Source organism: Vipera ursinii (genome assembly GCF_947247035.1).
Source record: "Vipera ursinii genome assembly, chromosome: 5".
In the NCBI taxonomy this organism is placed as follows: Eukaryota; Metazoa; Chordata; class Lepidosauria; order Squamata; family Viperidae; genus Vipera; species Vipera ursinii.
Window position 1 is genome coordinate 36671349 of NC_139518.1, and position 14698 is coordinate 36686046.

Sequence of the window (14698 nt, forward strand, 5' to 3'; positions counted from 1 at the left end):
TATGCTTGTTGAGTATCAGTTGGCTCAATAATAATTTATGAATAAAATCCAACTCTGACAATCAGCATCAGTATCTCATACTGTATCGTTATAATAGGGCTTAGGTTTTTGCAAAAATAAGTGAGGTTTGGTTATGCTGGTTACAGCTATTTCTGAAATAAACCCCTCTGGCATTCCTTATGTCAAATTGTCTTCTTTGGGAGAGGAAAATGTGGCCCACTTGCCAGTGAATTTTTCAGCTGCTTTCTGTCTGATTTCCTGCCCTAAATGCAAGCCGTATGAGCAAAATGTTATACATGCAGAGGAAATCTGTGGTTAGGAGAACTATTTCCCCTCCTGTACCTGTGATTCTTTCTTGTTAATCCTTTCATTATATTGCTCTCAGAAATTTTCATTCCAATCAGCATAGCCTTTTTGCTTAGTCAGCTGTGGCCTTGGAAATGGAAATAGTTGCCCTGCCCCTCGGATCATTGACTGTTAATCATTGTGAGATCCTGGCTGTGATCCCAGTGCAAAAGCTGCTACCAGTCTGGTAGATTGCATGAAAAAAAAAAGCGCACACTACCACCAGCAGCATCACCAACTGTTACCCAGTTTTCCCACATTAGAATTCCACTACATCAAGGGAGAAATTTAAAAAAAATGAAGTCAAATGATCAAAACCAAGAATGCAATGAATATTGCAAAGAAAAATGTGACATTTTGGCTTATTTTCAGATTGCAATGCTATAATACCCAATGCCACATTTATACTCTTCTAAATGAGTTGGAAGAAATGTTTAATAATATAAACAAATTGTCCTATTATGTAGTCTGTTTTAAAGATAAATCTGCTAATTAGCTGCTAAGGCAATAACTGACTAGCTTTTATTGGCTATGTTAACTAATTCTATTTATTTGTTTGTTTGTTTAATTTGTATCTTGCCTTTTATTATTTTTATGAATAACTCAAGGCATATCCAACACCCCTTCCTTCTCCTATTTTCCGCAACACAACAACCTTGTGAAGTGAACTGGCTTTTATGGCTAAGATGGGACTAGAATTCAGTCTCCTGATTTCTAGTCTGGTGCCTTAAAATAAGGGTCCCCAAAACCTGGACTATGGCCCACTAGTAGGCTGTAAGATGTTTGCAACTGGACAACGTAAATGGCAGACGAACACACAGATGCATGCATGTGTCCCCATGTGTGTGAGCAGCAGGTGAACACTTCCCCTCTCCCCCTGCTGCTGGAAAGCTGGAAAGATTGGGGAACTCTGCTTTAAATTCTAGACGAAACTAGATAAATATTCTTTGTTCTGTTCTAGGACAAAAGAATAGACCAGTGGTGGACCAGTGGCTAGAATGCAGTATTGCAGGTTAACTCTGCTCACAGTCTGGAGTTCAGTGCTGACAAGGCTCGAGGTTGACTAGCTTTCCATCCTTCCAAAGTCAATAAAATGAGGATTCAGATTGTTGGTGGCAATATGCTAACTTTGCAAACTGCTCAGAGAATGCTATAAAGCACTATGGAGGGTACATAGGTCTAAGTATATAAGTCTAAATGATATTATTATTGCTGTTTATTATACAATTTCTTCCTAATTTTGTTTGGGGGGGTGTCTGACATCATCCTAAAAATATTTTGTTGGTATGAATGACATAAGATTTGAGAGGGGCATTTAGTTGAGATAAAGGGGGGAGGAGCCCAGATTGTTATATTTTTGTGCAATATGATCTACCTGCAGAATCGGAGATCTTCAAAGGGATGCCAAATGCCAAAATGAAGGAATAGGTTTCTCAACTGGGCAATTTACAGATGAAGCAAACTTTATTTAAAGCTCATCTAGCCATTGTTATATTTTTGGCACCCTCTCATTTTTCCAATGTTTAATAATTGATACATATACTTATATTTTTAATAGCCAACATGTTTTATTTACCACCTTTATTTTTGGCTGCTGCATTTTACATTGATAAATGTTCTGAAAAAGTTCCTCACTGAATAGCAGAATCTAAAATAACAAATATTTGGAAGCAATGCCCACAAAGGCAATACATGAGATGCCCTGTTTAGTATACCCTGGACGTAACCCTATTGTTTGGTAACTTTAAAATAAAGTTAGATGAAAATAAAGTTAGTTGTAATTGAAATCCAGCAATCAGCTAGTTAATACTAAAACAAAACATTCCTCTGTTTTCTTTCTTTCAAAAATAAGGGGCAGTTGAGGAAAAATGGATTTGGATTGGAAACATACATTTCTGCCACTTCCATCTATTGACAGTGAGACTTAAAGGCTGTTGTCTCTTTTTCAAGATCAGTTTTGCAACTATATTTGGAAAAGCCTGTATATTCCTATTACCATAGGAAACACTGATGCATTTTTGATAGTATGTTTGAAATCGGTGAGCTGTATTTTGATAGAAATTTTTAACCTCATTTATTTCTCCATCTATACTTTTTCCTCATTTTATTACCATTACCAGTCATTAAAATAATATTTATCCTCAATGCTCCTTGTGAGGTAGAGGATTCTGATTCTTCTTAGGAATGAGAAAATTTAGGAGGAGTCTCGTAACATCTTTTCAAACTAGCATGTTTTCTTAAAAGCCATAATCCTCCACATGATAAGAGTCATTTGTCAGATGCCTTTAGAATCCAAAACAGTAAACAGCAGAGATAAATAATATTTCTGAGCCAATGAATACAATGATAACTTAAATTTCAAATTATAATATAGTCATTCTCACAAAATTCCTGCCATTATTGATGGAATTTGCCTGTCAGGAAAATGACGGGTTTTTTGGAGGAATTACTAATCACAATCATTTGTATACCAGATGAATCCGCTCCCTGCCTGCATTTTAGTCCCTTAGGATGCTCTCTACCACCCTGTTTACATCTGTCCAGGAGACTGAAGGCAGAGAGGGGAAATTGGCTTTCTTCCAACAAACCATTGGGTTCCAATCATATACCTTTTTATAATTGATTTATTTCTAGGGAAGCCTTTTAGCAACCTACCGTATGTATTTTTTAAAAATAAAAATATTAATTCAAAAAGTTTTTTTAAAAATAGTGAAGGAAGTCTTTGAAGAAAATTCTGCAGCATGTTGTGGGGCATGGGGATCGTATTGCGACTCCTGTGACTCAGAACAAATTGTATGCTTTTCCAGGCGGTGTCTACAGTTCTAGAAAAAGTACCACAAAGAGTCTCCCTGGCTAAGCCACGTAATGCCAGGAAGAAGTCATAGAACTATAGAGATGGTTAGACATGCATCATGTAGAATGGTGTCCTATTGAGAAAAGATTCTAGCAGACATTAGCTATAACCCCTTATGCTTATCTGTCTAAGCCATTGTTTCTCAATCTTGGCAGCTTTAAAGATATGTCTACGTGATTGGATGGGGAATTCTGGGATTTGAAGTTGAAGTTCACAGGTCTTAAATTTCTTAAGGTTGAGAAACACTTATCTAACCTATCTGAAATATCACTGACAATATTTTCTCCAGCTCCACAGTTTACACAGTGAATTACAGACCAAAGCAGATTCATCATGTCTCCAAGAACGCAAGCCCTGAGGCTCCCAGTGCTGAAAGGAAGAGGCTAGGAGGAATGTGTATGGGTTCTGATGGCCTCATTCCCATTTGAAAGGCTGCTTAGGAACCAGACAAGCCAAAACAAAACATATGTTTCAGTTTATGCTGTGACAGTTCTCCTCTAAAAGCATTGTCAGGATTGTGCAATGGCTCTAAAATCACATCATCTTTGACTTCTTTGAAACTAAATTATCTTAGGGCAGGGTAGATACCATTTTCAAGGCATAATTTTATTTGTGCGTTCCTGTCAACAAGGGAACAGGAAGAGTATGAGGTGTGTTTGCTCCTCATTTCTAATTTCTTATTTTCTATAGTGTATAATCTTTTTCATATACACGCACTCAATAGTAGAAACTCTTTTAATGGTAACCACTATATAAATTATCCACATCAAACATTAACCATTGTTTCACATGTTGTCATTTCCAAAGGAGCACTGTATTTCATCTCTTATTTTCCCTGTTTACCCTTCCTATTCTGTGTTCTCCCAAACTCCATAAACTATGTATATTAACCTCAGGATTATAAATCTCATGCAATAAAAGAGTTTCTGGCCTGGAGAGCCGCAGGATTTTACTTATTTTGATGAGTAAGACTTTGTTTATTGAAGTATATTAAAGCAACTTCTTTCTGTGTTTCTCATCCCTCAAAGCAATCCTGCTTATTGTCACTCTTCCCCTCCTCCTCCCCCCAATTTTATTCAGTTGCATTTATTTATTAAAACTTTCCCACAGGAAATTACTCCAGTCATCTAATGAAACAGATGTCATCCATGACAGTTTCAATAATAATAAAGTTGGTTTACCCTTTAAAGTGCCACAAAGCCCTCTGATTACTCATTTTTATTTCACATGATTTGCCTAGTTACCTATTTTTCCCTTTCTTTCCATCCACCAGGAGAACATCTGAGAATTTGCCCACAAGGTTATACTTGCTGTACTAGTGAGATGGAGGAGAACTTTGCCAACAAGAGCAGGAGTGAATTTGAAGGCATGTTGAAGGAGGCCACACGATCAGTACAAATAATCTTCACAGCCCAGCACAAGAACTTTGATGGTAAGGAATAAAGAATATATATAGTTTGGAATGCTAGCTAACCTCACATGCAGTTTGGTATCCATTTATTTTATATGCATTCATTGTATTCGATTTAGAGTGCAAACAGAAATTAACTGCCCAGGCCAGATGAATGAGTAGTAGTAGGTAAGAAAACAAAAACAATTTTGGTCTAAAATTCCCCAACAGGGAATAAAATACAACAAAGCAGATTTAGTAATACAACAGATCTTTCTGTATTCTGATAACAGTAGAGGTTGTAGCTGTAGTACTTTTTTCTCGGTCTAAAAGTATGAAAGTCAAGTGTACATTTGACTCGTTACAGGAAATGATATACATACAAATATATTTATATTTATCCCTATTTGCCACAGCCAAATTCAGAATCTGTTTAAACAGGATAGTGAATTTAAAATGTACTGTTCCCCCGCACATGCGTGCTAATCGTTTCCAACTCTAGGGGCCAGTGCTCATCTCCGTTTCAAAGCTGAAGAGCCAGCGCTTGTCCGAGGATGTCTCCGTGGTCATGTGGCCAGCATGACTAGATGCCAAAGGCGCACGGAACGCTGTTACCTTCCCACCGTAGTGGTTCCTATTTTTCTACTTGCATTTTTACGTGCTTTCGAACTGCTAGGTTGGCAGAAGCTGGGACAAGTAACAGGCGCTCACTCTGTTACGCAGCACTCAGGATTCGACCCACCAAACTGCCGACCTTCTGATCGACAAGCTCAGCATCCTAACCCACTGAGCCACTGCGTCCCATATATGTATGTATGTATGTGCGTATATATATATATATATATATATATATATATATATATATATATATATATGTATGTATGTATATATGTATGTATGTATATATGTATGTATATACATATATATATGTATATATATATATGTATATATATGTATATGTATATATATGTATATATATATGTGTGTGTGTGTGTGTGTGTGTGTGTGTGTGTGTGTGTATATATATATATATATATAAATTAAATATCAAAAAGCACAGATCATCAAGAGTAAAAATTTTATTTAAAACTTAGCTTTAAAACTTCATCAGAGTTTAAGCCAGAATTGAGAAACACGTTCTTATAGTCTCTGCAAAGCCAATCATTTAGCTAATGAGCGTGTTACGGGTTTATTCGGCTCCCGCCCTCCCGTAATCAATTGCCCCATTCTTGTTTCTGTCGGACTCATTGACACCTGTTTAAATTTTAGCGCTTTGCTTCTCTCCACTCATCCTGCCTGTGTGGAGCATGCGTTTTGCCGTGCGCAATCATCTCACTGCTTGTTTGACATTTCTATATGTAATGCTAGTGTTTTGACTGTTTGGCTGCTTTTTGATGTTGAATATGAATATACCCGAGACTCATATTTTAAAGACTATTATAGTCTGCCTTTTTTATAACGTAAGACACTCATACAAATCTGGTTTCTTGTCCTGGATGAAAGTGGAAGAGTGTTCTTGGCAAACAGATTGTGCTTGTAAAATATATTTTATAGGATAATTAAATTTTTAAAAACTGAACTATTGATTTTATCATTGAATTCCTGATTACAATATGTTTTCTAATCTCTGTTTTTTCTGTAGTTTAGAAAGTATTATTTTTATTTCTTTAATTTATATTTCTTGACATCTTATCCCAAACATATGTGTATTCAGAAGAACAAAATACTATTATATCAAACAGTAATATATAAAATACTGTTGTGTCACAACTATACATTCTAATAGGGCCCATGAGGACATTTTTTAACTCCATCATGTTTTGTTTCTGCTTGCTTAACCACTGCTGCAGATATAATTTGGCTTGTGATTGAAGTAAGTCAAATAATGTAATAATATTTCATAAACAGATTTTCAGTGGCTGACAGAGCCATACTTTTCCTTCTTTACAGTCTGCTAGATACTTTAGATGGAAATAACTGGACACTAGAAGAGTAATTTTGGACAAACACACATATATAACTCAAGGGAGAAGTGTAGGCCAGACCTTTGTTCTTTGATTTGTGATCAATATACTCAAAATGTGGAAGGACAGCTAGAAGCCCAGATCTTCCATTAAGCATGAGTCTCCTCATCTGAGACTCCTTGTCTTCTTGCACTGCAAGAAGAATCCATTACAAACTCTTCTATATTGTCTTTGCCCTAAACAGCACAAGTTATCCCTTCAGGGATAACAAGAAGACTAGAACTGTGTTTTATTGAGATAGGCTATAGTAACAATCTTGAAACTCTGCTTGTGTTTTCCCTTCTGATTCTCTTATACCCCAGAGAATGAGGGAGGACTCCATTTGAGTCGCTTTCTAACACCTTCTCTTTTCCCAGGGCTCAAGGCATGCTTCTGCACATTTTATTGATGTACTATAGTGATTTCTGAGCAGTTTTTCCCCCTAAGGTTGTAATGTAGTGGGTCCAATGCAAGGAAGAGACGCCAGCCGGAGTACGTGTTCAGCTCTTTATTGTGGGGGGCGGGGTTCATACTGAAGAACAAGGGCTACTTGGCCTCCTTATATACCTGGCCAGGCAGGCGGCTAGCCAATGGGGTTGGCCCTAGGTTTCCCGCTGAAACTGTTTCCTGCCAAAACCGTCCAGGCCAACGCCCCCTGGTGGCTGTTGCTATGCAGATGCCTGCACTTGGATACATAACACCCCTCCCCCCTTAGAGAAGAACCTCCTTAATAACTATAACACACATAACTATTTACAATGCATGCATAATACATAACAACGAGTTGAGATCACTTGCACACATAGTCTGCTAGGTACGCAGGTGTCCTGTGGGGTCTGGTGGACTGTCTGGGTGTGGCTTCTCCCTGGCCCAGCACATCTGGCTCGTGTTGCTCCTGCGCTGGGTTAAGTCCGGCTGCCAGGTTCCTGCCACCGATGATGCCCTGCTGCTGCTGCAGGACTGGCTGCAGGAGGCCATCTTCCTCTAGTTCAGGGTCCGTGTGGTTCCCAGTTGGTCTGGCCTCATCTGGGGTGTGATTGTGATTGTCCGGTTTGGCGTGTGTTGTGCACTCAGGGGCCCTTCCTCTGAGCTGGTCTATGTGTCGCCTGATGTGTTGATCCCCCTCCACCCCTATGATGTAGGATAGAGGCCCCATTTTGTCAACCACTGTCCCCAGAATCCATGTGTGTCCTGCCCCGTAGTTCCTTACCCAAACCGGGTCCCCCACGCTGAGCACCCTATGTGCAGATGGCTTCTCAGTGTCTGCTGCCACCCAGTCAGGGTGCAGTCGATCAAGTTTGGTGAAGAGGCGCCGTCCCCATCGTTGTTCAGCTGGGCTCTTTCCGGTGGCAACGCATGGTGTGGTGTGTTGTGCGAGCAAAAATTTTGCCAGCCTGTGATGCCAGTCCCTGCTGATGATGCACCGGAGTGCGTCCTTGGTCGTCCTTACCATCCGTTCGCCTTTCACTTTAGTCGACGGGTGGAAGGGCGCGGAAGTGACGTGTCTAATCCAATTTGCCTTCAAGAACGCCTGGAAATCATTAGCGGTAAACTGAGGCCTGTTATCTGACACAATTACATCGGGGAGGCCGTGTGTGGCAAAGAGGGCTCGGAGCACCTGGATTGTCCTTGCTGAAGTCATGTTTGGGACAGGAGCTACCTCCAACCACTTAGAGTGGCTATTCACTACCACTAGGAACAGTTGGCCCTGGAAGGGCCCCGCATAGTCAATGTGGATGCAGGACCAGGGTGTGTGTGTGGCCTCCCACCTGTGCACGGGGGTGTGTGGCATCTCTGGTCTGGATCTCTGGCATGTGTAACAGCCCTTGACCCGTTCCTCAATGTCCTTGTCCAACCCTGGCCACCAGATATGACTCCTGGCCAGTGCCTTCATCCTGACCACCCCTGGATGCCCCTCGTGCAGAGGCTCCAACAACCTGCCCTGGAATGCTGTGGGGATGATGACCCTGCTACCCCAAAGGAGGCAACCCCGATGTGTGGATATCTCATGTCACCTGGTGAAGAATGCCTGGAATTCGGGTCCTGGGGACTTGTCCTGCAAGCCTGTGCAAACCCACGAGTGTACCCTGCTCATGATGTTGTCTGAGCCTGTCTTGGCTGCAATGACCTCCGATCATTCCGCCGGGGCCTGAAGACCTGGCTCTTCGAGCTCTCGGGCCCAGGCTGAGGAGAAAATTTTAACTGGGGTTTTTAAGTGTACAGGGTGAATTTAATATTTTTAACTGGTTTTTAACTTATGTATGTCTTGATTTTTAATTCCCTGTAAACCGCCCTGAGTCCTCAGGGAAAGGGCGGTATACAAATGTAATAAAATAAATAAATAAATAAAATGTCCTTGGCATTCTGGTAGTTCCTGCAGGGCTAGGATCTGTGTTGCTGGGGCCGGGTCTGGTTCTGGGGTGTCTATGGGTAGTCTACTTAGGCCGTCTGCGTGGCCCATCTCCTTCCCTGGCTTGTGCACCAGCTTGCAATTGTATGCTGCAAGGAAGATGGACCACCGGAGCATTCTGGGAGATAGAATTTGGGGGGTCTGCTTGTCTGTTGTGAACAGGCCCAGCAGTGGTTTGTGATCTGTGTAAATTGTGAACTCTCTGCCGTATAGATAATTGTGGAACATTTTTACCCCTGCCACTATTGCCAGGGCTTCCTTATCTATTTGGGCGTAGTTCCTCTCTGCTCCAGATAGCGTTCTGGAATAGTACGCGATTGGAATTTGGGCCCCTGAAGGTTCCAGGTGGCTTAGGACAGCGCCCACACCATAAGGGGATGCATCGCATGCGATGCAAATGGGCTTGGACTCTATAAAATGTGTCACTGTGGAATTGTCTGAGAGGAGCACTTTTAAGGCTCTGAAACTCTGGTTGTGGATGGGGGTCCAGGTCCATGCTGCCTTCTTGTGCAATAACCTGTGTAATGGTTCTGCTATTGCTGCCTTGTGTGGAAGGAAGGTGTGGTAGAAATTGAGCAGACCCAGGAATGCCTGTAGCTCTGCTTTGTTCCTAGGTGTGGGTGCCAGCTTGATTGCCCTTGCCTTGGACTCCATGGGGTGAATTCCCTTGGCATCTACCCTGAACCCCAAAGATTCTGTGGAAGGAACACCAATGCTGCACTTTTCCCTCTTTAGTTTGAGGCCAGCAGCATGCAGTCTGGTTAGAACCTCCCTAAGCCTACCTGCCAGTTCTTCAGCTGATGCTCCTGCAATCAGGATGTCATCAAAATAGGGGCAGACTCCTGGGATGCCCTTGAGGGTTTTTTCCATGATCTCCTGGAAAATGCCAGGAGCTACGCTGATCCCAAACTGCAGTCTGTTTACCCTGAAGGCTCCCCTGTGAGTTACTATCATCTGAGTGTCAGCCGTTGCCCTGGTGATGGTGAGCTGTTGGTACACCTGCGCAAGATCGAGCCTTGCAAAGATGGCGCCGCCTTGGAGGGAAGCGAGAACGTGGCTGACCGTGGGGACCAGGTAAGTGTGCGGGTTTAAGGCGCGATTCACCGAGCATTTGTAGTCGGTGCAGATCCTTATCTCTCCATTGGATTTAAGTGGGGTGACTAACGGGGTCTCCCATTCTCCCCCATCTACGGGCTCTAAGATTCCCTGGCCCACCAGCTTGTCCAGTTCGCGCTCGATTTTATGTTTGAGCGTGAAAGGGACTCGCCGCAGCCTGACCCTAATGGGGGGGATGCTCAGGTTCAACTTGAACGCGATGGGGGGCCCTGTGTACTTCCCCAGCTTCCCATCGAAGACGTCTGCAAACCCCTTGCAGACGGCCTCGATGGTTTCTCCCTGGATCCGGTGGATTCCCATGACTGCAATTCCCAGGGCCTCAAACCAGTCTAGGCCAACTAGACTGGCTCTCCGGCCCTCTACCACCACTACCTCCAGGTGCTCCTCACGACTCTTGAACCCCACAGAAAGGGTGGCCTCCCCCTTTACCTTGACCGGTGTGTTTTGGAAGTCGGTCAGCGCTAAATTTGAGGGCCATAATTGAACCCGCTGCTTGCTCCGGCTGTTAATGTAATTTATTTTATTATATTTTATTTATTTAATTAAGGGTCTCATCTGAAATGAAGGAGACCGCAGAGCCGGAGTCAAGTTCCATGTTGCAGGGAACGCCCTGCAAGCAGATTGTTAATCTAATTTTGGGTCTGAGCAGCCGGCGGCTACCCGTGTGGTGTATGCCCAGCCGGCTCTCGACATAGCCAATTTTAACTTGGATCGGGGCCCCAGTACCTCTCAACAGCGACTCCTCCTGGCTCAGCTCGTGTATCTCCTCTCGGGGGCGGCGGCTACGACAGACCGCGGCTATGTGGCCTGTCTTCTTGCAGGCCCGACACGTGGCTGACCGGAACTTGCAGAGGCTGCGCACATGGTTTCCGCCGCAGCCTGCGCACTTCTGCGAGTTGTTGGCTGGTTTGGGCTTGTCCGGGCACCCACCTCGTTGGTCGGGGGTCGGCTTCTGCCGGAGGAGGTCGATGCTTTGTTCGTCCTCCTCGTCCTCGGCTGAGATGGCTTGCTGGTGGATGCTGGCTGTCTGGCTGCCGGTTCTGGACTCCTGGACAGCCTGGACAGCCCCGCAGGCCGCTTTGTGGGCCAGGATGGCATCCTGGGCCTCCTGGAGCGAGATCTCATCTTTCGCGAACAGGTGCTCCTGCAGCCTCGTGTCTTGTAGGCTGCAAACCAGCCTGTCTCGTAGCCGCTCCTCCAGGTTCGAACATTTGCAGGCGACAGCAGCTTCTCGCAGGGCGGCGATGTATTTGGCCCCGGGCTCGTTGGGACGCTGGTCCCTCTTCTCAAACTGTGACCTCGAAACCAGTTTGTACATGCGGGGCCGGAAGTTGGTGTTTAGCTTGGCGACGAGGTCCCGGTAAGAGACGGTATCTATGGCCTCCGGGGCGAACAGGTTTGCGGCGACCTCGAGGAGTGCGGGTCCGCCTATGCAGAGCAGGGCGGCCGCCTTCGAGCCATCATCCAAGATCTGGTTAAACCTCATGTACAGCTCGGCGTGCGACAGGTATCGGGCCCATTTCTCGGGGTGGCGGGTGTCGAATTCGCAGGGTTGTCCTGTCCGTGCCATCACTTGGTCGGTTGTTGCGGTTGCGGGTCTTGAGTTGCGGTTGCGGTGGCCAGTGTCGGTCTCGGTTGCTCGCAGTGGCCGGTCACGGTGGCTGGCGGTCGCGTTGGGGGGAAAAGGAAAAGATGCCTCTTTCCCTTCAGCATGCACAGCATTCCCCTAGTGACTTCAGCTTTTCTGTCGGCAGGATCCCACCTTCGTCGCCACTGTAATGTAGTGGGTCCGACGCAAGGAAGAGACGCCAGCTGGAGTACGTGTTCAGCTCTTTATTGTGTGTGGGGGGGTTCGTACTGGAGAACAAGGGCTACTTGGCCTCCTTATATAACTGGCCAGGCAGGCGGCTAGCCAATGGGGTTGGCCCTAGGTTTCCCGCCGAAACTGGGTTTCCCGCCAAAACCATCCAGGCCAACGCCCCCTGGTGGCTGTTGCTATGCAGATGCCTGCACTTGGATACATAACACCTTTTGAGTCGCTTTCTAACACCTTCTCTTTTCCCAGGGCTCAAGGCATGCTTCTGCACATTTTATTGATGTACTATAGTGATTTCTGAGCAGTTTTTTCCCCTAAGGTCATCTTCATGGTTCTCTACAGCAGGGGTTCTCAACCTTGGAAACTTTTAAGATTTGTGGATTTCAACTGTCAGAATTCCTCAGCCAGCTTTGCTGGCTGAGGAATTCTGGGAGTAGAAGTCCACAAGTCTTAAAAGTTGCCAAGGTTGAGGACTCCTGCTTTACAGCACAGTACATAAATTTCCCGATTAACAATCTAAAATTCTAGCAGTTACCTCCATAGCAGTCTCAATCCAGATACAGAAGGCAATAAAATGGTTGTTTTAACCTTGCTTCCACATTGCTTTATATAGGTGGATTCCTTATAGCGTGGTTTAAAATACTCGTCTAGAAACAGCATTTTAGAAAAAAAATGTCTTCCAATGTTTTCTGTGATCTGTTCACTCTTCTTATGGCACCTGCTTGGAAAAGGGATTGGAAAAGGAAAGGGCAAAGGACCTTTAGCTAGTTCATTTTTTCTTTGTGAGGCTAACTTCAGAATCCAATGACATTAAGCTTTAGAAATTCTGACAGTATGCAATTAGTTTTTCCATGGCAATGAATAATGGTTTCTTATAGGTTTTTTTTCTTTTTCTGATAATCATATACTTCTTAAGTGGTTCGTTTTAAAAACAATTAAGGCCTACATAATTTACATAGTAATTAATAATATTAGCAAAAGCATGGAATAAACTTTTTTAAATGTGTTAAGTCACAAATTGGAAGAAATTTATCAGATCATTGAATTTAACAGTTTATCTCTAATATTCAGTTAAAAAGGATGGATGGGTGGATTTGATAAGTGAATTCACAGAGATAGGTGCTTTTAACTTTTATGGTAGGCTGATATGCGTTTATAATTTTTTGTAATTTAAATAAATAGTTAGATGATGGGAATTCTGAGCAGTTGCTGTTTACCAAGCTTTCCTAATCACATGTTCAGTAAAACAAAAATGCTATCTTATAACAAAAATTTTAAAGGTACAATGTACTTTTTAAAATTTATCTCTCAAGCTTATATATCAGTTTAGTCACAATCAACTCTAAGCAGTGCATGCTTTATATCAGTAAAAAAAGGTTGGAACAACTTACAGCAATATCTTAACATGTTAAACTTTGTCTGTTCCATTGTGCAGAAGAACATACGGTCAACCCTAACTAATCACTTATGGGTGCATTGGGGGATAGATCTACATTCAGTCCCCAAAGAATTCCTAGAACAACCAGGTCTTAATAGTAACAGGTTAGAACCTGTCCTAATCTCTTGGGGAGGGAGAGACAATTTAGTTCCAGAGAAGAGAGCCAGGTGCTTGCAGAAAGAAGCCAAATCTTATGTATCTGTGTTTTGTTTGTCCCATTAAATTATATTTAGGTGCAGTATTGCTAACCCATAAGAGCATATCCTGCTGTCAGATTCACTGGTAGAGCAGAGTTCAGTTTCATTCAGGTAGCAACTGTGTTTTGATACCTCAGTTTCAAAGAAGTATTTAATTTTCTCAGTCATTGCTCTACTTTTTTAGTTTGCTCTTTCATAGCTCTTTTTGGGTGGGGAAGCCTAGACTTTTGCTCTGTATACACAGGAGTAGCTGTACTTGTTCTCATCTTGCATGTACAGACATGAGCAACAATGCTTTAGAATTAGAACGATATAGGATTTACCACACTGTTGTGCTGCTACTGTTGCTGATACACAAAAAGCAGCTCTATTATTGCCACTTAACGGTGATAAAACCATCCTGACAACTAGAGCTTATAAAAGAATTCTCAAACGTTAGACAATTTTTCCTTTCCTGCTGGCAAATGTTTTCTGCCCACTTAGAAAGTAGAAACATTCAAGAGGCTACAGACAGTTCTAAGCTTAATGCTTACGTTTTCCTAGATTGTGAACAAATTTAGAGAACTTTCTGAAAGTAATTCAGTAGGATCATTAAATACAATCACAAAATTTCTATCCTATATAAAGCTGTAAATTAGAAAGAGAAACAATTGTGCCCACTTTAAATATAAACAAATCCCTCTTCTTTGCTCTCAAAAATTTCCACAAAAAGTACTAAGTGTGCCCTCTGCTGGACATTGACCAGACCTTTCTATCACAACTGTGCCATGCCCAATCAGTAAGCAAAAAATTCTTAATTCTTTCCATTTAAGTTTGTATATTTAAAAGTAAATAAATTCAGTTGTACACGTACTGTCAAAAGATTATTTGGAGATGTAAGTTATGGATGGATAGACAGGCAGACAGAAAGACAGACACTGCCTAGTCATTGGGGTATAGGCAGAAAATTTCCTAAGTTTGAAAACTTCTTAATATTTGCAAGATGATACATTTCCAGTAAAACTTTGTAATAATAACTTGGTTTTAATTTAAAATACAATTCAATTACCACTATGAATAGAAAGATAAGAAATTCAAAGAATGCAAGGACATTTCCTAATCCTCATTTTTACTATAATTCATGGAACTA

General features: G+C 42.6%; 1 protein-coding gene across 2 annotated transcripts in view; it reads left to right on the plus strand.

Annotated features, from left to right (window-relative positions):
- Nucleotides 1-14698, plus strand: part of GPC1 (glypican 1) — a 215309-nt gene that overhangs the window by 105137 nt on the left and 95474 nt on the right. For both annotated transcript variants that reach the window (XM_083363616.1, XM_083363617.1), the window contains exon 2: nucleotides 4473-4631. In XM_083363616.1, coding sequence (XP_083219742.1) covers nucleotides 4473-4631 — 159 coding nt within the window. The remainder of the gene's footprint in view (nucleotides 1-4472; nucleotides 4632-14698) is intronic.